The following is a 26428-nucleotide window of genomic DNA, read 5'->3' as shown; positions in this document are numbered from 1 at the left end:
TGACTGAGGTCAAATGTTGACTGTAAGTCTTCACACACTGTTTGCTGGTATTTTGTCCCTCCATGCACATCTCCTCTAGAGCTGAGCAAGTATGTAGATCCTCTTTATTTTCCAATGTGTCTCCCTCCCTCTCACTGTACCTTTATCTCTCTGTCTCTCTCTCTCTACCTCTCTCTCCTACCTCTCTCTGTCTCTCTCTCTCTCTCTCTCTCTACCTCTCTATGTCTCTCTCTCTCTCTCTCTCTACCTCTCTCTGTCTCTCTCTACCTCTCTCTGCCTCTCTCTCTCTCTCTCTCTACCTCTCTCTGCCTCTCTCTCTCTCTACCTCTCTCTGCCTCTCTCTATCTCTCTGCCTCTCTCTCTCTCTACCTCTCTCTCTCTCTCTCTCTCTCTCTACCTCTCTCTCTCTCTCTACCTCTCTCTCTCTACCTCTCTCTGTCTCTCTCTCTCTCTCTCTCTACCTCTCTCTGCCTCTATCTCTCTCTGCCTCTATCTCTCCTGCCTCTCTCTGCCTCTATCTCTCCTGCCTCTCTCTGTCTCTCTCTCTGCCTCTCCTACCTCTCTCTCTCTCTCTACCTCTGTCTCTCTCTCTCTCTCTACCTCTCTCTGTCTCTCCTATCTCTCTCTCCTACCTCTACCCAGCCTATCTATGGACTTCACATAATGGTCTGCTTCTGTATGTGTGTGTTGCAGGGAGATACCTCTGGTGACTACCGTAAGGCCCTCCTCTTGCTCTGTGGCGGCAATGACGCTTAACCGTGGCGATGATCCCTGAAGGAGCGATACCTGTAGAGAGAACCTCCGCTCTGACTGGCCCCTCTAGCTGTCAATCACTCTCTGAGTCCTGTGTAACCCAATAGGAGAGCTCTGCTGGCCACGGTGCAGCACTGTGATAGGTTAAATCCTGTGTGTATCTGTAGCTAACATCCTTAAAGCTTTACTCTGATTCATATCTACATCACTAAAGTCATATTAATGCTGACAGTCATGTTTTACTGTCAGTTATATAACAACTAAAGACTGGTCATGTTTTACTATCAGTTATATAACAACTAAAGACTGGTCATGTTTTACTATCAGTTATATAACAACTAAAGACTGGTCATGTTTTACTATCAGTTATATAACAACTAAAGACTGGTCATGTTTTACTATCAGTTATATAACAACTAAAGACTGTTTTCATATTTTTACTGATTGTAAGACAAGACTGAAGACATAATAAACATTTTGACTGCAGGTTTGTAGCGAGACGTGTCTGTCTGTCTGTGTAGTGAGACGTGTCTGTCTGTCTGTGTAGTGAGACCTGTCTGTCTGTCTGTGTAGTGAGACGTGTCTGTCTCTGTGTAGTGAGACCTGTCTGTCTCTGTGTAGTGAGACCTGTCTGTCTGTCTGTGTAGTGAGACCTGTCTGTCTGTGTAGTGAGACGTGTCTGTCTGTGTAGTGAGACCTGTCTGTCTGTCTGTGTAGTGAGACCTGTCTGTCTGTGTAGTGAGACATGTCTGTCTGTGTAGTGAGACCTGTCTGTCTGTGTAGTGAGATGACCTGGTCGCTAGGAGACACAACTGTTAACTTTTATTCAGTTATCCGTAGTTTGAAGTGTTAATGGGATTATAACAACACATGATATGCAGTCATCTAAAATAGCCCCAGAGCATCAAACTGTAGAACCCAGTTTCTACATTTATAAAAACAAAACCACTACATTTTTATCTCTGGGACCCTCAGGACGACAAATCAGATTAAGATAATTATTAAGTTAATTATTTACCTTCAGAGGTGAATGTATCAAACCAGTTACCGTGATATGTGTGTTTTGTTGTTGTTGTGTCCTCAAACAAAAGCCTGGTATTTTTTTGTTGTTGTAAAAGCTACTGAAATTGGACACTGAAGTTAGATTAACATCAATTTATGAATTTGAGCTTTCTGCCCATGTAAGACATGTCTATGTCCCGGAATTGGCTGTTGTTTACAGAGTAATTCTAGTCACATTATCGCTTTTTGAGCAACAACTGTCCCGGTTTAGGGACACCCATCCCATAAAGGTTAACCTCTTTGGGCTAGGGGGCAGTATTTCCCATAAAGGTTAACCTCTTTGGACTAGGGGGCAGTATTTCCCATAGAGGTTAAACCTCTTTGGGCTAGGGGGCAGTATTTCCCATAGAGGTTAAACCTCTTTGGGCTAGGGGGCAGTATTTCCCATAAAGGTTAACCTCTTTGGGCTAGGGGGCAGTATTTCCCATAAAGGTTAACCTCTTTGGGCTAGGGGGCAGTATTTCCCATAGAGGTTAACCTCTTTGGGCTAGGGGGCAGTATTTCCCATAGAGGTTAAACCTCTTTGGGCTAGGGGGCAGTATTTCCCATAGAGGTTAACCTCTTTGGGCTAGGGGGCAGTATTTCCCATAGAGGTTAAACCTCTTTGGGCTAGGGGGCAGTATTTCCCATAGAGGTTAAACCTCTTTGGGCTAGGGGGCAGTATTTCCCATAGAGGTTAAACCTCTTTGGGCTAGGGGGCAGTATTTCCCATAAAGGTTAAACCTCTTTGGGCTAGGGGGCAGTATTTTCCATAGAGGTTAAACCTCTTTGGGCTAGAGGGCAGTATTTTCACGTCCGGATGTGTAACGATCGTCGTTGGAATGAGGTGAGGACCAAAGCGCAGTGTGGTAAGTGTTCATCATATATTTATTAAACCGAGAACACTAACCAAAATAACAAAGGAGAAACGAAACCGTTCTGAAAGGTGACATACACACAACAGAAAATAATCACCCACAACTCAAAGGAGAAACCAGGCTACCTAAATATGGTTCTCAATCAGGGACAACGATAAACAGCTGCCTCTGATTGAGAACCATACCAGGCCAAACATAGAAATCCCAAATTATAGAAAAAGGAACATAGACAACCCACCCAACTCACGCCCTGACCATACCAAAACAAAGACATACTAAAAGAACACTGTAACTGATCCTAAACAGAGAGTGGCAGAATACCTGACCACTGTGACTGACCCTAAACAGTGACAGAATACCTGACCACTGTGACTGACCCTAAACAGAGAGGACACAGTGGCAGAATACCTGACCACTGTGACTGACCCTAAACAGTGACAGAATACCTGACCACTGTGACTGACCCTAAACAGAGAGTGGCAGAATACCTGACCACTGTGACTGACCCTAAACAGAGAGGACACAGTGGCAGAATACCTGACCACTGTGACTGACCCTAAACAGTGACAGAATACCTGACCACTGTGACTGACCCTAAACAGAGAGTGGCAGAATACCTGACCACTGTGACTGACCCTAAACAGAGAGGACACAGTGGCAGAATACCTGACCACTGTGACTGACCCTAAACAGAGAGGACACAGTGGCAGAATACCTGACCACTGTGACTGACCCTAAACAGAGAGGACACAGTGGCAGAATACCTGACCACTGTGACTGACCCTAAACAGAGAGTGGCAGAATACCTGACCACTGTAACTGACCCTAAACAGAGAGTGGCAGAATACCTGACCACTGTGACTGACCCTAAACAGAGAGTGGCAGAATACCTGACCACTGTGACTGACCCTAAACAGAGAGTACACAGAATACCTGACCACAGTGACTGACCCTAAACAGAGAGTGGCAGAATACCTGACCACTGTGACTGACCCTAAACAGAGAGTACACAGAATACCTGACCACAGTGACTGACCCTAAACAGAGAGTGGCAGAATACCTGACCACTGTGACTGACCCTAAACAGAGAGTGGCAGAATACCTGACCACTGTGACTGACCCTAAACAGAGAGTGGCAGAATACCTGACCACTGTGACTGACCCTAAACAGAGAGGACACAGTGGCAGAATACCTGACCACTGTGACTGACCCTAAACAGAGAGGACACAGTGGCAGAATACCTGACCACTATGACTGACCCTAAACAGAGAGGACACAGTGGCAGAATACCTGACCACTGTGACTGACCCTAAACAGAGAGGACACAGTGGCAGAATACCTGACCACTGTGACTGACCCTAAACAGAGAGTGGCAGAATACCTGACCACTGTGACTGACCCTAAACAGAGAGTGGCAGAATACCTGACCACTGTGACTGACCCTAAACAGAGAGGACACAGTGGCAGAATACCTGACCACTGTGACTGACCCTAAACAGAGAGTGGCAGAATACCTGACCACTGTGACTGACCCAAACATAAGGAAAGCTTTGACTACAGTACCAATTAAAAGTTTGGACACACCTACTCATTCAAGGGGTTTTCTTTATTTTCATAATTTTCTACATTGTAGAATAATAGTGAAGACATCAGAACTATGAAACAACACATGGAATCATGAAGTAACCAAAAAAGTGTTAAAAAAATCCAAATACATTTTAGATCCTTCAAAGTAGCCACCCTTTGCCTTGATGACAGCTTCGCACACTCCTGGTATTCTCTCAACCAGCTTCACCAGGAATGCTTTTCCAACAGTGTTGAAGGAGTTCCCACATATGCTGAGCACTTGTTGGCTGTTTTTCCTTCACTCTGCGGTCCAACCCATCCCAAACCATCTTAATTGGGTTGAGGTCGGGTGATTGTGGAGGCCAGGTCATCTGATGCAGCACTCCATCACTCTCCTTCTTGGTCAAATAGCCCTTACACAGCCTGGAGGTGTGTTGGGTCATTGTCCTGTTGAAAAACAAATGATAGTCTCACTAAGCCCAAACCAGATGGGCGTATCGCTGCAGAATGCTGTGGTAGCCATGCTGGTTAAGTGTGCCTTGAATTCTAAATAAATCACAGACGGTGTCACCAGCAAAGCACCATCACACCTCCTCCTCCTTGCTTCACGGAGGGAACCACACATGCGGAAATCATCCATTCACCTTATCTGTGTCTCACAAAGACATGGTGGTTGGAACAAAAAATCTCAAATTTGAACTCCTCAGACCAAAGGACAGATTTCCACCAGTCTAATGTCCATTGCTCGTGTTTCTTGGCCCAAGCAAGTCTCTTCTTATTATTGGTGTCCTTTAGTAGTGGTTTCTTTGCAGCAATTCGACCATGAAGGCCTGATTCATACAGTCTCCTCTGAACAGTTCATCAATCAAGACAAAATTTTAATCAAATGACAGATAAAAAGAGGGAGGGATTCGCTCACACTACACTGAGGTCTTAGGGAATTATTTGTATCAAATACAAAATGCTCTTAGTTTTAGAGATGTTCAGGACCAGTTTATTACTGGCCACCCATTCTTAAAACGGTGTGCAATTCTTTGTCTAGGGTTGCAGTGATTTCACAGCTGTGGTTGCTGACGTGTATAGGGTTGAATCATCAGCATACATGGACACAGAGGCTTTGTTTACTGCCAGTGGCAGGTCAAATGGTAACATTATAAAAGTGTAGAGGGCCTAGAGAGCTGCCCTGCGGAACACCACAGCTGTGGTTGCTGACGTGTATAGGGTTGAATCATCAGCATACATGGACACAGAGGCTTTGTTTACTGCCAGTGGCAGGTCAAATGGTAACATTATAAAAGTGTAGAGGGCCTAGAGAGCTGCCCTGCGGAACACCACAGCTGTGGTTGCTGACGTGTATAGGGTTGAATCATCAGCATACATGGACACAGAGGCTTTGTTTACTGCCAGTGGCAGGTCAAATGTGGTAACATTATAAAAGTGTAGAGGGCCTAGAGAGCTGCCCTGCGGAACACCACAGCTGTGGTTGCTGACGTGTATAGGGTTGAATCATCAGCATACATGGACACAGAGGCTTTGTTTACTGCCAGTGGCAGGTCAAATGGTAACATTATAAAAGTGTAGAGGGCCTAGAGAGCTGCCCTGCGGAACACCACAGGTGCATGTTTATCAATAATAATTGGAAGAAGCAATTTCATAAACTCATCAAGTGCAGCGTCTGGATGCTCCTCATTAATCACATCAGACCAACAAATATTTTGAACCAGTGGAGGCTCCTCAAAGGAGGAAGGGGAGGAACATCCTCCTCAGTGAATTTCATAAAAAATATAGATTTTTAAACATTTCAAAAGTTATCCTTTTTAGATAAAACTATACTAAATATATTCATATTTCACCAAACAATTACACCCTGCTCAAATAGAGGAATGCTCTGTTAGCTAGCTGGCTATAACAGAGGGATGTTATGTTAGCTAACTGGGGAGAAGATGCACTGCAGTACTTAATGCAGCTGGTGGCCACACCAGATACTGCCTGTTACTTCTGATTTTGAACCCCTCTTTGTTCAAGGACACATTATTGCATTTCTGTTAGTCACATGTCTGTGGAACTTGTTCAGTTTATGTCTCAGTTGTTGAATCTTGTTATGTTCATACAAACATTTACACATGTTAAGTTTGCTGAAAATAAACGCAGTTGACAGTGAGAGGATGTTTTTTTGTTTGTTGCTGAGTTTATGTATAGATGGACGGACAGACAGACAGCAGGACGAAAGACAGCGGAGACGGCGTAACTCAGCGAACTGACCTCTTTATTCACAGATTCAGAGCCTGAAGTGACATCAGTCGTGACATCACAGTCCTGACATCATCGATATGACATCACAGATATGACATCAAAGTCAATGCGATGGTTACAAGCTGTCAAACAACAAGCAGCTAGCGTCCGCTAGCTAACACGCTTACAATGGTTTTGTATCTAGTGTCTGCTAACATGGTTTGGGTTAGCTAGCGTCCGCTAACATGCTAATATATTATATTAAAAAATATATATAAAACTTTCAAAGGTGTTGAAAGCGTATAAAATGTACAAGTCATTGAGATGAGTCAGTGGTTCCAGCTGAGTAGAAACAAACAGAACACTTGTCTCTAATAACTCTTGATATATCGAATCAACTATATAGAAATAATCCACCGACACGTTCACACAGGTGTGACGTCAGACAGAACTAGTGTTGTGATTGGGCGATGGAACGTACAGGGCATCATTTGGGCTACTGTAATTGGCTAAGCAGCTAAGGTCCTTATCCAAATCAGGTTGTTGTGGGGCAGAGATCAGCAGAGTTCTGTCTTCTTGGGTTGTTGTTGTTGTCTTGTTCTCTTTCCCACCTTTGTTTCTCTACCAGTTTTCTTGGCCCCTGAGGAAGAGAACAGAACATTTACCATTATTAACAGCATCAAAATACACAAGGAGTGAGGGGGGGAGAGAGGAGAGGGGAGGAGAGAAGAGGGGAGGGGAGAAAAGAGGAGAGGGGGAAAGGAGGAGAGAGGTAGAGAAGGAGAGAAAGAATAAAAGAGAGACCAATGACAGAAAGAGAAGGACAGAAGAGATGCTTCGTGGTGCTCTAATCAGTTTGTGTGGGACTAGGGGACTAGGAGACTGGGAGACTAGGGGACTAGGAGACTGGGGGACTAGGAGACTGGGAGACTAGGGGACTGGGAGACTAGGGGACTGGGAGACTAGGGGACTGGGAGACTAGGAGACTAGGGGACTGGGAGACTAGGGGACTAGGAGACTAGGGGCCTAGGAGACTGGGAGACTAGGGGCCTAGGAGACTGGGAGACTAGGGGACTAGGAGACTAGGAGACTGGGAGACGGTAGCAGTGGACTGGGACTAGGGGACGATATCAGTAGCAGTGGACTAGGAGACGGTATCAGTCCCCGGCTGTTCCCATACTCCACGTACTCCAGGTTCTCTTGACAATCCTGTAGCATTCATGAGGGGCCTTGGTGTTTCTGATACTGACTTTCTCTCCTGGGTGCTCGTACCTTGGCTGAGTCATAGTTGCGGTATGTCGGCGTGAGGTCTGTGCTGCCCGGCTCAACCCGGCTCCTGTACGCTCTGTTGCCGGTTACGGGTGGCTACTCGAAGACAGAGGGCGGCCAGGCTCGGTGGGTAAGCCCCACCGCTTGCCTCTCTTTTTTCTCTTTTGGGTCGCTCGTCTTTTCAGTTCGCTGCGACTGGAACGAGCTGCAACAAACACTCATCAAACACTTATCTCAATCTCTTCATTAAAAAACTTAATCATGGACACTCTTACTGACAGTTGAGGCTGATGTACTGTTGTCTCTACCGGTGCTGGGTGCCGGCCGGTTACCGTCTTACCGCCTTAACCGAGTGAGGCTCGTTGTGACAACAGTACCCCCAAGTGGCCAATCAGGGTACGTCACTGATCACTGAGCCATGGTACCCAGAGTGGGCCGGGCTTTAGGCAAACCATGGCACAATACAGTTTCTTCAACCTTGAGTTCCGCAGTGTTCACGTATGTCTCCTGCATGTGAGTTCAATGAAAAGGGTCCCTTCTTCATGTTCGGACTCACAGTTGTCAAGAGTGGTGGTTATTTTTCCAATTCCAATCTCTCCCAATCCACAAAGTGGTGTCCCGCCTCTTCAGAGTCATGGGAGGCTCGCTATCTGCTCTGACCAATGGCGGGCATGCGCAGTGTCACCCTGGATCATACGAATAGTAGCCTCTGCAGGGTCCCCAACAGCCAGATGTTCCGGGTTTTCAGGGGAAATGGAGAGAGAGACTATGACGTGACTTCTGCTTTTGGACATTAACAAGGCATCACTCCAAGGTGACACTCATTTACTAGATTGGTTGAACAGAACAGAACCTCCCCGACAGTTATTTTTCTTCTCGTCAAAACTAGTATGTAGGGGACCTAGTTTCTGGCTTTTCTTTTTTATGCCTGCTAAGTTAGGTTACGTGAACAGTGATGTCGGGGTACAGGCTTGTTGTTCGTCTTTCCGCGCTTCTGCAGCGTCATCAGGTCGACTATTCCCGAGGCTTCAGCGCCTGTTTTGAGGGAGGAAATATCCTCCCGTCTCCAGAAGCTGGCAATCCGTTGACAATCCAAGATGGCTGGTGCAGTCGGTATTTCCTGGTTCCGAAAAGGGAGAGGACTTTACGTCCCATTCTAGACCTATGTGCCCTCAGCAAGCATCTCAGAGTCTACAAACTCAAAATGCTCACAAGCCGCCTCCGGAGTCGTCGAGGGAGCAAGAAATGTAACACACATCCATTCTACTGTCCCGTATTCAGTCTCTAGTCTTCCAAAGAAACCAGAAAAGTTACCTGTCTGACTCCACATCAGCACATTCTGTTTCTAGGTCCTGAGCTAGACTCACTTGCTTTTCTATCCCCACAGAGGGTGTCTGAGTTCCGGCTCTGCTCAGCCAAACTTCGGTTATGTCACAAAGGGCGTTGTTGCCCGTGCCTACTCCCTACTTCTACTGGGGACGATGGCTTCTGTGATGTAAGTTGTTCCCCTGGGGCTATTGTTCATGTGGCCCTTCCAGCGCTGAGTGCTAACCACTCACCTGGATGCATTTCGCAGCCTAAGCCGGTCACTTTGGGTGTCAGGTCTATGGGCCATGAACCAGTGCTGGGAACCTCTGCTATTGTCAGGGGGCTCCCATGGACTCAGTTGTATCCCACAAGGTGATCACAACAGACACTTTCCCCTGAGGGTGGGGTGCGCTGTTAGAAAGGCAACCGATTCTGGGGGTATCGACATTGGTGTGGATCGCATCAATTACCCAGAGCATATCAAGGCGCTTTTACCCAGAGATCCTCGCATATCAATTACCCAGAGATCCTACCGGTATATCTGACACTAAGGCGCTTTCCCCTGAGGGTGGGGGTGCGACACTAAGGCGCTTTCCCCTGAGGGTGGGGTGTAAGAAAGATTCTGGGGGTATCGACATTGGTGTGGATCGCATATCAATTACCCAGAGATCCTACCGGTATATCTGACACTAAGGCGCTTTGCGCCCTGAGGGTTGGGTGCGCTGTAAGAAAGATTCTGGGGGTATCGACATTGGTGTGGATCGCATATCAATTACCCAGAGATCCTACCGGTATATCTGACACTAAGGCGCTTTCCCCTGCTTTGGTCGGGCCAGTGGTGGCGTGCATCAACGGGGACGGGGAGAGACTACCTCCTCAACTTGGATCGCTCCCTATTGCTGGGAGCAGTGTGCACATGCTTTCACTCTGGGAAACACATGTCCCCAGTTGCCTCAATTTGGGTGCAGATTAGCCTCCACTCTCAGGGGTGGTGTTCTCCCAGATAAGGGAACTCTTCCTCAGGGGTGATGTTCTCCCAGATAAGGGAACTCTTCCTCAGGGGTGGTGTTCTCCCAGATAAGGGAACTCTTCCTCAGGGGTGGTGTTCTCCCAGATAAGGGAACTCTTCCTCAGGGGTGGTGTTCTCCCAGATAAGGGAACTCTTCCTCAGGGGTGGTGTTCTCCCAGATAAGGGAACTCTTCCTCAGGGGTGGTGTTCTCCCAGATAAGGGAAATCTTCAGCAGGGCCGACATAGATCTTTAGACATCACATTACACAACTTGCATTGTCGTCTGTTTTTCCTCGATGAGGGAGTCGAGCACTTCACTGGCCTCGGATCCTCCTTTACACATTTCCTCCCGTGAAGCTGATTCAGCCGCCGTTGGAGAGGGCGCGCCTCAGGGGCTTGCTGTTGACTCTTGTGGCTCCCCATTGGTCCAAGCAACCTTGATTTGTGGAGATCATTCACCTGTTGTGGTGGGGTCCAGTGGCAACTTCCACTATGCAGGGATCGATTATCCCATGGATAGGTTATCCCAGGTACACCGGCAGGTTTGGCAGGTTGTCTGTCATGTCTGCGTCGTGATTTGTTGGTAGAGTTGTCTGGCATGTCTGCCTCGTGATTTGTTGGGAGAGTTGTCTGCCTCGTGATTTGTTGGGAGAGTTGTCTGTCATGTCTGCCTCGTGATTTGTTGGGAGAGTTGTCTGCCTCGTGATTTGTTGGGAGAGTTGTCTGTCATGTCTGCCTCGTGATTTGTTGGGAGAGTTGTCTGTCATGTCTGCCTCGTGATTTGTTGGGAGAGTTGTCTGGCATGTCTGCCTCGTGATTTGTTGGGAGAGTTGTCTGTCATGTCTGCCTCGTGATTTGTTGGGAGAGTTGTCTGCCTCGTGATTTGTTGGGAGAGTTGTCTGGCATGTCTGCCTCGTGATTTGTTGGGAGAGTTGTCTGCCTCGTGATTTGTTGGGAGAGTTGTCTGTCTCGTGATTTGTCGGAAGAGCTGTCTGTCATGAAGAGTTGACCCATGTCTGCTGATTTTTCGGAGAATTGTCTTTGTGGTCATTTGAAACCAGATCCTAGTCACTGCTGGATCGGTCGTTTTCAAGACTGGGAGAAAATAGCCATTTGTTGAGAAGTGTGTGTCATTTATACCTGTGTTTGTTGGGAGAGTTGCCTGCCTGTGATTTGTTGGGAGAGCTGTCTGTCATGTCTGCCTCGTGATTTGTGTGTGCCTCGTGATTTGTTGGGAGAGTTGTGTGCGTGATTTGTGGGAGAGTTGTTGTGTGATTTGTTGGGAGAGTTGTCTCTTGATTTGTTGGGAGAGTTGTCCTCCGTATCCATCCTCCTGTAGTACTTGGCCAGTTTGACTGACAGGATGATGCTGGGAACCAGGAACACACAGCAACCACTGCCAGACCGAACCAGAACGTGTTCTATAACACAGAGATATATAACATTAACTCAGACCGAACACACACAGCACATACCGACAAAGTTGACTGCACATACGACAAACACACACAGCACATACCGACTGTCATGTCTGCACATACCGACAAACACACACAGCACATTGACAAACACACACAGCACATACCGTGACACACACACAGCAGTTGTCTGCACACACGTGATTTGACACACAGCACAGTTGTCTGTCAAACACCACATTTGTTGGCACAGTTACTGTCGACACACAGCACATACCGACATTTGTTGGGACAGTTGTCACATACCGATTTGTTGGGAAAGTTGTCTGCCACAGCAGAGTTGTCTGACACACAGCACTACGTGACAAACACACACAGCACATGCCGACACACACACAGCACATGCCGACCACATTTGTCAGAGTTGTCTGTCATGTCTGCCTCGTGATTTGTTGGGACAGTTGTCTACTCGTGATTTGTTGGGACACAGCACATGCCTGACACGTGACAGCACATGTCTGCCTCGTGATTTGTTGGGACACAGCATGTCTACTCGTGATTTGTTGGGACACAGCACATACTGACGTGATTTGTTGGGAGAGTTGTCTGCCACATACATTGTTGGGAGAGTTGTCACATGTCTGCCTCGTGACACACACAGCACATACTGACACACACACAGCACATGTCCGTGATTTGTTGGGAGAGTTGTCTGGCATGTCTGCCTCGTGATTTGTTGGGAGACACAGCACATGGGGAGAGTTGTCTGTCACTGCCTATGGGAGGTGACACACAGCACATACTGACACACAGCACATTACTGACACACAGCATGTCTGCCTCGTGATTTGTTGGGACACACAGCACATATTTGTTGGGACACACACTCAGTGATTTGTTGGGACACAGCACATATTTGTTGGGACAAACACACACAGCACACTGTCATGTCTGCCTCGTGATTTGTTGGGAAACACACACAGCACATACTGGGACACAGCCTACGTGATTTGTTGGGACAGTTGTCAGCACATTTACTGGGACAGTTGCACTGCACATTTGTTGGGAGAGTTGTCAGCCTCATTTGTTGGGACAGTTGTCTGCCACGTGATTTGTTGGGACACACAGCACATGTTGACAACACACACAGCCAGTGACACACAGCTGTCACATGAAGACAAACACACACAGCACTTTGTGGTCACCGAAACACACACAGCACTGCTGGATCCGACAAACACAAACAGCACATAGACACACACACAGCACATACTGTGTGTACTGACAAACACAAACAGCACATCCGTACATCCACACACAGCACATGACTGACACACAGCACATACTGACACACAGCAACCACAGACCACAGAACGTGTTCTATAACACACACAGCACATAACTCAGACAAACACACACAGCACATACCGACAAACACACACAGCACATACCGACAAACACACACAGCACATACCGACAACACACACAGCACATACCGACAAACACACACAGCACATACTGACAACACACACACAGCACATACACAGCACAACACACACAGCACATACCTGACACACACACACAGCACATACCGACAAACACACACAGCACATACGACACACAGCACATACCGACACACAGCACATACCGACAAACACACACAGCACATACCGACAACACACACAGCACATACCGACAAACACACACAGCACATACCACACACAGCACACACACACACAGCACAACACACACAGCACATACCGACACACACACAGCACATACTGACACACAGCACATACTGACACACAGCACATACTGACACACAGCACATACCGACAAACACACACAGCACATACTGACACACACACACAGCACATACCGACAAACACACACAGCACATACCGACCGACACACACACACACAGCACATACCGACACACACACAGCACATACCGACACACACACACAGCACATACTGACACACACACAGCACACCGACAAAAACACACAGCACATACTGACACACACACACAGCACATACCGACAAACACACACAGCACATACCGACACACAGCACATACCGACACAACACACACAGCACATACTGACAAACACACACAGCACATACCGACAAACACACACAGCACATACCGACAAACACACACAGCACATACCGACACAAACACACACAGCACATACCGACACACACACACAGCACATACTGACACACAGCAGCATACTGACAAACACACACAGCACATACCGACACACACAAAGCACATACCGACACACACACACACAGCACATACCGACACACACACAGCACATACTGACACACACACACAGCACATACCGACAAACACACACAGCACATACTGACAAACACACACAGCACACACCGACACACACACAGCACAAACACACACAGCACATACCGACACACACACAGCACATACCGACAAACACACACAGCACATACCGACAAACACACACAGCACATACCGACACACACACACAGCACATACCGACACACACACACAGCACATACTGACACACACACAAACACCGGCAAACACACACAGCACATACTGACACACACAGACAGCTCTTACCACTGAGTCGACTATGAAGCATGCAGGCCACGATCTCCATGGAGTCAATGAGGTTACTGATGGGCTTACACTGAGACACCTCCCCTGTCAGCTAGGATACATTACATTATGGAGGTTACTGATGGGCTGACACTGAGACACCTCCCCTGTCAGCTAGGATACATTACATTATGGAGGTTACTGATGGGCTGACACTGAGACACCTCCCCTGTCAGCTAGGATACATTACATTATGGAGGTTACTGATGGGCTGACACTGAGACACCTCCCCTGTCAGCTAGGATACATTACATTATGGAGGTTACTGATGGGCTGACACTGAGACACCTCCCCTGTCAGCTAGGACACATACATTATGGAGGTTACTGATGGGCTGACACTGAGACACCTCCCCTGTCAGCTAGGATACATTACATTATGGAGGTTACTGATGGGCTGACACTGAGACACCTCCCCTGTCAGCTAGGATACATTACATTATGGAGGTTACTGATGGGCTGACACTGAGACACCTCCCCTGTCAGCTAGGATACATTATGGAGGTTACTGATGGGCTGACACTGAGACACCTCCCCTGTCAGCTAGGATACATTACATTATGGAGGTTACTGATGGGCTGACACTGAGACACCTCCCCTGTCAGCTAGGATACATTATGGAGGTTACTGATGGGCTGACACTGAGACACCTCCCCTGTCAGCTAGGATACATTACATTATGGAGGTTACTGATGGGCTGACACTGAGACACCTCCCCTGTCAGCTAGGATTACATTATGGAGGTTACTGATGGGCTGACACTGAGACACCTCCCCTGTCAGCTAGGATACATTACATTATGGAGGTTACTGATGGGCTGACACTGAGACACCTCCCCTGTCAGCTAGGATACATTATGGAGGTTACTGATGGGCTGACACTGAGACACCTCCCCCTGTCAGCTAGGATACATTACATTATGGAGGTTACTGATGGGCTGACACTGAGACACCTCCCCTGTCAGCTAGGATACATTACATTATGGAGGTTACTGATGGGCTGACACTGAGACACCTCCCTGTCAGCTAGGATACATTACATTATGGAGGTTACTGATGGGCTGACACTGAGACACCTCCCCTGTCAGCTAGGATACATTACATTATGGAGGTTACTGATGGGCTGACACTGAGACACCTCCCTGTCAGCTAGGATACATTTATGGAGGTTACTGATGGGCTGACACTGAGACACCTCCCCTGTCAGCTAGGATTACATTATGGAGGTTACTGATGGGCTGACACTGAGACACCTCCCTGTCAGCTAGGATACATTACATTATGGAGGTTACTGATGGGCTGACACTGAGACACCTCCCTGTCAGCTAGGATACATTACATTATGGAGGTTACTGATGGGCTGACACTGAGACACCTCCCCTGTCAGCTAGGACACATTACATTATGGAGGTTACTGATGGGCTGACACTGAGACACCTCCCTGTCAGCTAGGATACATTACATTATGGAGGTTACTGATGGGCTGACACTGAGACACCTCCCCTGTCAGCTAGGATACATTACATTATGGAGGTTACTGATGGGCTGACACTGAGACACCTCCCCTGTCAGCTAGGATACATTACATTATGGAGGTTACTGATGGGCTGACACTGAGACACCTCCCCTGTCAGCTAGGATACATTATGGAGGTTACTGATGGGCTGACACTGAGACACCTCCCCTGTCAGCTAGGATACATTACATTATGGAGGTTACTGATGGGCTGACACTGAGACACCTCCCCTGTCAGCTAGGATACATTACATTATGGAGGTTACTGATGGGCTGACACTGAGACACCTCCCCTGTCAGCTAGGACATTACATTATGGAGGTTACTGATGGGCTGACACTGAGACACCTCCCCTGTCAGCTAGGATACATTACATTATGGAGGTTACTGATGGGCTGACACTGAGACACCTCCCCTGTCAGCTAGGATACATTACATTATGGAGGTTACTGATGGGCTGACACTGAGACACCTCCCCTGTCAGCTAGGATACATTATGGAGGTTACTGATGGGCTGACACTGAGACACCTCCCCTGTCAGCTAGGATACATTACATTATGGAGGTTACTGATGGGCTGACACTGAGACACCTCCCCTGTCAGCTAGGATACATTACATTATGGAGGTTACTGATGGGCTGACACTGAGACACCTCCCCTGTCAGCTAGGATACATTACATTATGGAGGTTACTGATGGGCTGACACTGAGACACCTCCCCTGTCAGCTAGGATACATTACATTATGGAGGTTACTGATGGGCTGACACTGAGACACCTCCCCTGTCAGCTAGGATACATTACATTATGGAGGTTACTGATGGGCTGACACTGAGACACCTCCCCTGTCAGCTAGGATACATTACATTATGGAGGTTACTGATGGGCTGACACTGAGACACCTCCCCTGTCAGCTAGGATACATTACATTATGGAGGTTACTGATGGGCTGACACTGAGACACCTCCCCTGTCAGCTAGGATACATTACATTATGGAGGTTACTGATGGGCTGACACTGAGACACCTCCCCTGTCAGCTAGGATACATTACATTATGGAGGTTACTGATGGGCTGACACTGAGACACCTCCCCTGTCAGCTAGGATACATTACATTATGGAGGTTACTGATGGGCTGACACTGAGACACCTCCCCTGTCAGCTAGGATACATTACATTATGGAGGTTACTGATGGGCTGACACTGAGACACCTCCCCCTGTCAGCTAGGACACATTACATTATGGAGGTTACTGATGGGCTGACACTGAGACACCTCCCCTGTCAGCTAGGATACATTACATTATGGAGGTTACTGATGGGCTGACACTGAGACACCTCCCCTGTCAGCTAGGATACATTACATTATGGAGGTTACTGATGGGCTGACACTGAGACACCTCCCCTGTCAGCTAGGATACATTACATTATGGAGGTTACTGATGGGCTGACACTGAGACACCTCCCCTGTCAGCTAGGATACATTACATTATGGAGGTTACTGATGGGCTGACACTGAGACACCTCCCCCTGTCAGCTAGGATACATTATGGAGGTTACTGATGGGCTGACACTGAGACACCTCCCCTGTCAGCTAGGATACATTACATTATGGAGGTTACTGATGGGCTGACACTGAGACACCTCCCCTGTCAGCTAGGATACATTACATTATGGAGGTTACTGATGGGCTGACACTGAGACACCTCCCCTGTCAGCTAGGATACATTATGGAGGTTACTGATGGGCTGACACTGAGACACCTCCCCTGTCAGCTAGGATACATTACATTATGGAGGTTACTGATGGGCTGACACTGAGACACCTCCCCTGTCAGCTAGGATACATTACATTATGGAGGTTACTGATGGGCTGACACTGAGACACCTCCCCTGTCAGCTAGGATACATTACATTATGGAGGTTACTGATGGGCTGACACTGAGACACCTCCCTGTCAGCTAGGATACATTACATTATGGAGGTTACTGATGGGCTGACACTGAGACACCTCCCCCTGTCAGCTAGGATACATTATGGGGTTACTGATGGGCTGACACTGAGACACCTCCCTGTCAGCTAGGATACATTATGGAGGTTACTGATGGGCTGACACTGAGACACCTCCCTGTCAGCTAGGATACATTACATTATGGAGGTTACTGATGGGCTGACACTGAGACACCTCCCCTGTCAGCTGGAGGTTACTGATGGGCTGACACTGAGACACCTCCCCCTGTCAGCAGGAAACATTACATTATGGAGGTTACTGATGGGCTGACACTGAGACACCTCCCCTGTCAGCTAGATACATTACATTATGGAGGTTACTGATGGGCTGACACTGAGACACCTCCCCTGTCAGCTAGGATACATTACATTATGGAGGTTACTGATGGGCTGACACTGAGACACCTCCCCTGTCAGCTAGGATACATTATGGAGGTTACTGATGGGCTGACACTGAGACACCTCCCCTGTCAGCTAGGATACATTACATTATGGAGGTTACTGATGGGCTGACACTGAGACACCTCCCCTGTCAGCTAGGATACATTATGGAGGTTACTGATGGGCTGACACTGAGACACCTCCCCTGTCAGCTAGGATTACATTATGGAGGTTACTGATGGGCTGACACTGAGACACCTCCCCTGTCAGCTAGACATACATTACATTATGGAGGTTACTGATGGGCTGACACTGAGACACCTCCCCTGTCAGCTAGGATACATTACATTATGGAGGTTACTGATGGGCTGACACTGAGACACCTCCCCTGTCAGCTAGGATATACATTATGGAGGTTACTGATGGGCTGACACTGAGACACCTCCCCTGTCAGCTAGGATACATTACATTATGGAGGTTACTGATGGGCTATGGACACCTCCCCTGTCAGGTTACTGATGGGCTGACACTGAGACACCTCCCTGTCAGCTGACAGATACATTACATTATGGAGGTTACTGATGGGCTGACACTGAGACACCTCCCCCCTGTCAGCTAGGATACATTACATTATGGAGGTTACTGATGGGCTGACACTGAGACACCTCCCCCTGTCAGCCAGGGATACATTATGGAGGTTACTGATGGGCTGACACTGAGACACCTCCCTGTCAGCTAGGATACATTACATTATGGAGGTTACTGATGGGCTGACACTGAGACACCTCCCCTGTCAGCTAGGATACATTATGGAGGTTACTGATGGGCTGACACTGAGACACCTCCCTGTCAGCTAGGATACATTACATTATGGAGGTTACTGATGGGCTGACACTGAGACACCTCCCCTGTCAGCTAGGATACATTACATTATGGAGGTTACTGATGGGCTGACACTGAGACACCTCCCCTGTCAGCTAGGATACATTATGGAGGTTACTGATGGGCTGACACTGAGACACCTCCCCTGTCAGCTAGGATACATTACATTATGGAGGTTACTGATGGGCTGACACTGAGACACCTCCCCCTGTCAGCTAGGATACACCTCCCCTGTCAGCTACATTATGGAGGTTACTGATGGGCTGACACTGAGACACCTCCCCTGTCAGCTAGGATACATTACATTATGGAGGTTACTGATGGGCTGACACTGAGACACCTCCCCTGTCAGCTAGGATACATTATGGAGGTTACTGATGGGCTGACACTGAGACACCTCCCTGTCAGCTAGGATACATTATGGAGGTTACTGATGGGCTGACACTGAGACACCTCCCTGTCAGCTAGGATACATTACATTATGGAGGTTACTGATGGGCTGACACTGAGACACCTCCCCTGTCAGCTAGGATACATTATGGAGGTTACTGATGGGCTGACACTGAGACACCTCCCTGTCAGCTAGGATACATTACATTATGGAGGTTACTGATGGGCTGACACTGAGACACCTCCCCCTGTCAGCTAGGATACATTACATTATGGAGGTTACTGATGGGCTGACACTGAGACACCTCCCCTGTCAGCTAGGATACATTACATTATGGAGGTTACTGATGGGCTGACACTGAGACACCTCCCCTGTCAGCTAGGATACATTACATTATGGAGGTTACTGATGGGCTGACACTGAGACACCTCCCCTGTCAGCTAGGATACATTACATTATGGAGGTTACTGATGGGCTGACACTGAGACACCTCCCCTGTCAGCTAGGATACATTATTACTGATGGGCTGACACTGAGACACCTCCCCTGTCAGCTAGGATACATTATGGAGGTTACTGATGGGCTGACACTAAGACACCTCCCCTGTCAGCTAGGATACATTACATTATGGAGGTTACTGATGGGCTGACACTGAGACACCTCCCCTGTCAGCTATGGGATACATTACATTATGGAGGTTACTGATGGGCTGACACTGAGACACCTCCCCTGTCAGCTAGGATACATTACATTATGGAGGTTACTGATGGGCTGACACTGAGACACCTCCCCTGTCAGCTAGGATACATTATGGAGGTTACTGATGGGCTGACACTGAGACACCTCCCCTGTCAGCTAGGAAACATTACATTATGGGAGGACACCCTGTCAGGATGAGGTTACTGATGGGCTGACACTGAGACACCTCCCCTGTCAGCTAGGATACATTATGGAGGAGGTTACTGATGGGCTGACACTCGAGACACCTCCCCTGTCAGCTAGGATACATTACATTATGGAGGTTACTGATGGGCTGACACTGAGACACCTCCCCTGTCAGCTAGGATACATTACATTATGGAGGTTACTGATGGGCTGACACTGAGACACCTCCCTGTCAGCTAGGATACATTACATTATGGAGGTTACTGATGGGCTGACAATGAGAGACACCTCCCCTGTCAGCTAGGATACATTATGGAGGTTACTGATGGGCTGACACTGAGACACCTCCCCTGTCAGCTAGGATACATTACATTATGGAGGTTACTGATGGGCTGACACTGAGACACCTCCCTGTCAGCTAGGATACATTACATTATGGAGGTTACTGATGGGCTGACACTGAGACACCTCCCCTGTCAGCTAGGATACATTACATTATGGAGGTTACTGATGGGCTGACACTGAGACACCTCCCCTGTCAGCTAGGATACATTACATTATGGAGGTTACTGATGGGCTGACACTGAGACACCTCCCCCTGTCAGCTAGGATACATTACATTATGGAGGTTACTGATGGGCTGACACTGAGACACCTCCCCCTGTCAGCTAGGATACATTATGGAGGTTACTGATGGGCTGACACTGAGACACCTCCCCTGTCAGCTAGGATACATTACATTATGGAGGTTACTGATGGGCTGACACTGAGACACCTCCCCTGTCAGCTAGGATACATTATGGAGGTTACTGATGGGCTGACACTGAGACACCTCCCCTGTCAGCTAGGATACATTATGGAGGTTACTGATGGGCTGACACTGAGACACCTCCTGTCAGCTAGGATACATTACATTATGGAGGTTACTGATGGGCTGACACTGAGACACCTCCCCTGTCAGCTAGGATACATTACATTATGGAGGTTACTGATGGGCTGACACTGAGACACCTCCCCCTGTCAGCTAGGATACATTACATTATGGAGGTTACTGATGGGCTGACACTGAGACACCTCCCCTGTCAGCTAGGACACATTACATTATGGAGGTTACTGATGGGCTGACACTGAGACACCTCCCCTGTCAGCTAGGATACATTACATTATGGAGGTTACTGATGGGCTGACACTGAGACACCTCCCTGTCAGCTAGGATACATTACATTATGGAGGTTACTGATGGGCTGACACTGAGACACCTCCCCTGTCAGCTAGGATACATTATGGAGGTTACTGATGGGCTGACACTGAGACACCTCCCCTGTCAGCTAGGATACATTACATTATGGAGGTTACTGATGGGCTGACACTGAGACACCTCCCTGTCAGCTAGGACATTACATTATGGAGGTTACTGATGGGCTGACACTGAGACACCTCCCCTGTCAGCTAGGATACATTATGGAGGTTACTGATGGGCTGACACTGAGACACCTCCCCTGTCAGCTAGGATACATTATGGAGGTTACTGATGGGCTGACACTGAGACACCTCCCCCTGTCAGCTAGGATACATTACATTATGGAGGTTACTGATGGGCTGACACTGAGACACCTCCCCTGTCAGCTAGGATACATTACATTATGGAGGTTACTGATGGGCTGACACTGAGACACCTCCCCTGTCAGCTAGGATACATTACATTATGGAGGTTACTGATGGGCTGACACTGAGACACCTCCCCTGTCAGCTAGGATACATTATGGAGGTTACTGATGGGCTGACACTGAGACACCTCCCCTGTCAGCTAGGATACATTATGGAGGTTACTGATGGGCTGACACTGAGACACCTCCCCTGTCAGCTAGGATACATTACATTATGGAGGTTACTGATGGGCTGACACTGAGACACCTCCCCTGTCAGCTAGGATTACATTATGGAGGTTACTGATGGGCTGACACTGAGACACCTCCCCTGTCAGCTAGGATACATTACATTATGGAGGTTACTGATGGGCTGACACTGAGACACCTCCCCTGTCAGCTAGGATACATTATGGAGGTTACTGATGGGCTGACACTGAGACACCTCCCCTGTCAGCTAGGATACATTACATTATGGAGGTTACTGATGGGCTGACACTGAGACACCTCCCTGTCAGCTAGGATACATTACATTATGGAGGTTACTGATGGGCTGACACTGAGACACCTCCCCAGCTAGGATACATTACATTATGGAGGTTACTGATGGGCTGACAGGACACCTCCCCTGTCATACATTATGGAGGTTACTGATGGGCTGACACTGAGACACCTCCCCTGTCAGCTAGGATACATTACATTATGGAGGTTACTGATGGGCTGACACTGAGACACCTCCCCTGTCAGCTAGGATACATTACATTATGGAGGTTACTGATGGGCTGACACTGAGACACCTCCCCTGTCAGCTAGGATACATTACATTATGGAGGTTACTGATGGGCTGACACTGAGACACCTCCCCTGTCAGCTAGGATACATTACATTATGGAGGTTACTGATGGGCTGACACTGAGACACCTCCCTGTCAGCTAGGACATTACATTATGGAGGTTACTGATGGGCTGACACTGAGACACCTCCCCTGTCAGCTAGGATACATTACATTATGGAGGTTACTGATGGGCTGACACTGAGACACCTCCCCTGTCAGCTAGGATACATTATGGAGGTTACTGATGGGCTGACACTGAGACACCTCCCCTGTCAGCTAGGATACATTACATTATGGAGGTTACTGATGGGCTGACACTGAGACACCTCCCCCTGTCAGCTAGGATACATTACATTATGGAGGTTACTGATGGGCTGACACTGAGACACCTCCCCTGTCAGCTAGGATACATTACATTATGGAGGTTACTGATGGGCTGACACTGAGACACCTCCCCTGTCAGCTAGGATACATTATGGAGGTTACTGATGGGCTGACACTGAGACACCTCCCCTGTCAGCTAGGATACATTACATTATGGAGGTTACTGATGGGCTGACACTGAGACACCTCCCCTGTCAGCTAGGATACATTATGGAGGTTACTGATGGGCTGACACTGAGACACCTCCCCCTGTCAGCTAGGATACATTACATTATGGAGGTTACTGATGGGCTGACACTGAGACACCTCCCCTGTCAGCTAGGATACATTACATTATGGAGGTTACTGATGGGCTGACACTGAGACACCTCCCCTGTCAGCTAGGATACATTACATTATGGAGGTTACTGATGGGCTGACACTGAGACACCTCCCCTGTCAGCTAGGATACATTACATTATGGAGGTTACTGATGGGCTGACACTGAGACACCTCCCCTGTCAGCTAGGATACATTATGGAGGTTACTGATGGGCTGACACTGAGACACCTCCCCTGTCAGCTAGGATACATTACATTATGGAGGTTACTGATGGGCTGACACTGAGACACCTCCCCCTGTCAGCTAGGATACATTACATTATGGAGGTTACTGATGGGCTGACACTGAGACACCTCCCTGTCAGCTAGGATACATTACATTATGGAGGTTACTGATGGGCTGACACTGAGACACCTCCCCTGTCAGCTAGGATACATTACATTATGGAGGTTACTGATGGGCTGACACTGAGACACCTCCCCTGTCAGCTAGGATACATTACATTATGGAGGTTACTGATGGGCTGACACTGAGACACCTCCCCTGTCAGCTAGGATACATTACATTATGGAGGTTACTGATGGGCTGACACTGAGACACCTCCCCCTGTCAGCTAGGATACATTACATTATGGAGGTTACTGATGGGCTGACACTGAGACACCTCCCCTGTCAGCTAGGATACATTACATTATGGAGGTTACTGATGGGCTGACACTGAGACACCTCCCCTGTCAGCTAGGATACATTATGGAGGTTACTGATGGGCTGACACTGAGACACCTCCTGTCAGCTAGGATACATTACATTATGGAGGTTACTGATGGGCTGACACTGAGACACCTCCCCTGTCAGCTAGGATACATTACATTATGGAGGTTACTGATGGGCTGACACTGAGACACCTCCCCTGTCAGCTAGGATACATTATGGAGGTTACTGATGGGCTGACACTGAGACACCTCCCCTGTCAGCTAGGATACATTACATTATGGAGGTTACTGATGGGCTGACACTGAGACACCTCCCCTGTCAGCTAGGATACATTACATTATGGAGGTTACTGATGGGCTGACACTGAGACACCTCCCCTGTCAGCTAGGACACATTACATTATGGAGGTTACTGATGGGCTGACACTGAGACACCTCCCCTGTCAGCTAGGATACATTATGGAGGTTACTGATGGGCTGACACTGAGACACCTCCCTAGATACATTACATTATGGAGGTTACTGATGGGCTGACACTGAGACACCTCCCCTGTCAGCTAGGATACATTACATTATGGAGGTTACTGATGGGCTGACACTGAGACACCTCCCCTGTCAGCTAGGATACATTACATTATGGAGGTTACTGATGGGCTGACACTGAGACACCTCCCCTGTCAGCTAGGATACATTACATTATGGAGGTTACTGATGGGCTGACACTGAGACACCTCCCCTGTCAGCTAGGATACATTATGGAGGTTACTGATGGGCTGACACTGAGACACCTCCCCTGTCAGCTAGGACACATTACATTATGGAGGTTACTGATGGGCTGACACTGAGACACCTCCCCCTGTCAGCTAGGATACATTATGGAGGTTACTGATGGGCTGACACTGAGACACCTCCCCTGTCAGCTAGGATACATTACATTATGGAGGTTACTGATGGGCTGACACTGAGACACCTCCCCCTGTCAGCTAGGATACATTATGGAGGTTACTGATGGGCTGACACTGAGACACCTCCCCTGTCATTATGGAGGTTACTGATGGGCTACTGGATGTTACATTACATTATGGAGGTTACTGATGGGCTGACACTGAGACACCTCCCCTGTCAGCTAGGACATTACATTATGGAGGTTACTGATGGGCTGACACTGAGACACCTCCCCTGTCAGCTAGGATACATTACATTATGGAGGTTACTGATGGGCTGACACTGAGACACCTCCCCTGTCAGCTAGGATACATTACATTATGGAGGTTACTGATGGGCTGACACTGAGACACCTCCCCTGTCAGCTAGGATACATTACATTATGGAGGTTACTGATGGGCTGACACTGAGACACCTCCCCCTGTCAGCTAGGATACATTACATTATGGAGGTTACTGATGGGCTGACACTGAGACACCTCCCCTGTCAGCTAGGATACATTATGGAGGTTACTGATGGGCTGACACTGAGACACCTCCCCTGTCAGCTAGGATACATTACATTATGGAGGTTACTGATGGGCTGACACTGAGACACCTCCCCTGTCAGCTAGGATACATTACATTATGGAGGTTACTGATGGGCTGACACTGAGACACCTCCCCTGTCAGCTAGGATACATTACATTATGGAGGTTACTGATGGGCTGACACTGAGACACCTCCCCCTGTCAGCTAGGATACATTACATTATGGAGGTTACTGATGGGCTGACACTGAGACACCTCCCCTGTCAGCTAGGATACATTATGGAGGTTACTGATGGGCTGACACTGAGACACCTCCCCTGTCAGCTAGGATTACATTATGGAGGTTACTGATGGGCTGACACTGAGACACCTCCCCCCTGTCAGCTAGGATACATTACATTATGGAGGTTACTGATGGGCTGACACTGAGACACCTCCCCTGTCAGCTAGGATTACATTATGGAGGTTACTGATGGGCTGACACTGAGACACCTCCCCTGTCAGCTAGGACACATTACATTATGGAGGTTACTGATGGGCTGACACTGAGACACCTCCCCTGTCAGCTAGGATACATTACATTGGAGGTTACTGATGGGCTGACACTGAGACACCTCCCCTGTCAGCTAGGATACATTACATTATGGAGGTTACTGATGGGCTGACACTGAGACACCTCCCCCTGTCAGCTAGGACACATTACATTATGGAGGTTACTGATGGGCTGACACTGAGACACCTCCCCTGTCAGCTAGGATACATTATGGAGGTTACTGATGGGCTGACACTGAGACACCTCCCCTGTCAGCTAGGATTACATTATGGAGGTTACTGATGGGCTGACACTGAGACACCTCTCCCCTGTCAGCTA

At 48.2% G+C, this 26428-nt stretch overlaps 1 protein-coding gene, 1 long non-coding RNA gene and 1 pseudogene across 2 annotated transcripts in view; 1 reads left to right on the top strand and 2 right to left on the bottom strand.

The window, feature by feature from the left end:
* LOC135571070 (annexin A5-like) overlaps positions 1-1239 on the top strand; it is a 90407-nt gene extending 89168 nt beyond the window's left edge. Inside the window, exon 5 of the mRNA XM_065016876.1 lies at positions 694-1239. Coding sequence (XP_064872948.1) covers positions 694-756 — 63 coding nt within the window. The 3' untranslated portion in view covers positions 757-1239. The remainder of the gene's footprint in view (positions 1-693) is intronic.
* Positions 1240-6488: 5249 nt separating this feature from the next.
* Positions 6489-26428, bottom strand: part of LOC135571067 (uncharacterized) — a 73272-nt gene continuing 53332 nt past the window's right edge. The window contains exon 2 of the long non-coding RNA XR_010463634.1: positions 6489-7111. This is a non-coding gene — a long non-coding RNA (uncharacterized LOC135571067). The remainder of the gene's footprint in view (positions 7112-26428) is intronic.
* The window catches only part of LOC135571065 (prominin-1-A-like), a 66811-nt pseudogene continuing 50803 nt past the window's right edge, over positions 10421-26428 (bottom strand).

Source organism: Oncorhynchus nerka, unplaced genomic scaffold (genome assembly GCF_034236695.1).
Source record: "Oncorhynchus nerka isolate Pitt River unplaced genomic scaffold, Oner_Uvic_2.0 unplaced_scaffold_811, whole genome shotgun sequence".
NCBI classification, from domain to species: Eukaryota; Metazoa; Chordata; class Actinopteri; order Salmoniformes; family Salmonidae; genus Oncorhynchus; species Oncorhynchus nerka.
The sequence above is the reverse complement of the archived record's forward strand: the minus strand, read 5'-3'. Positions and strand labels throughout refer to the sequence as shown.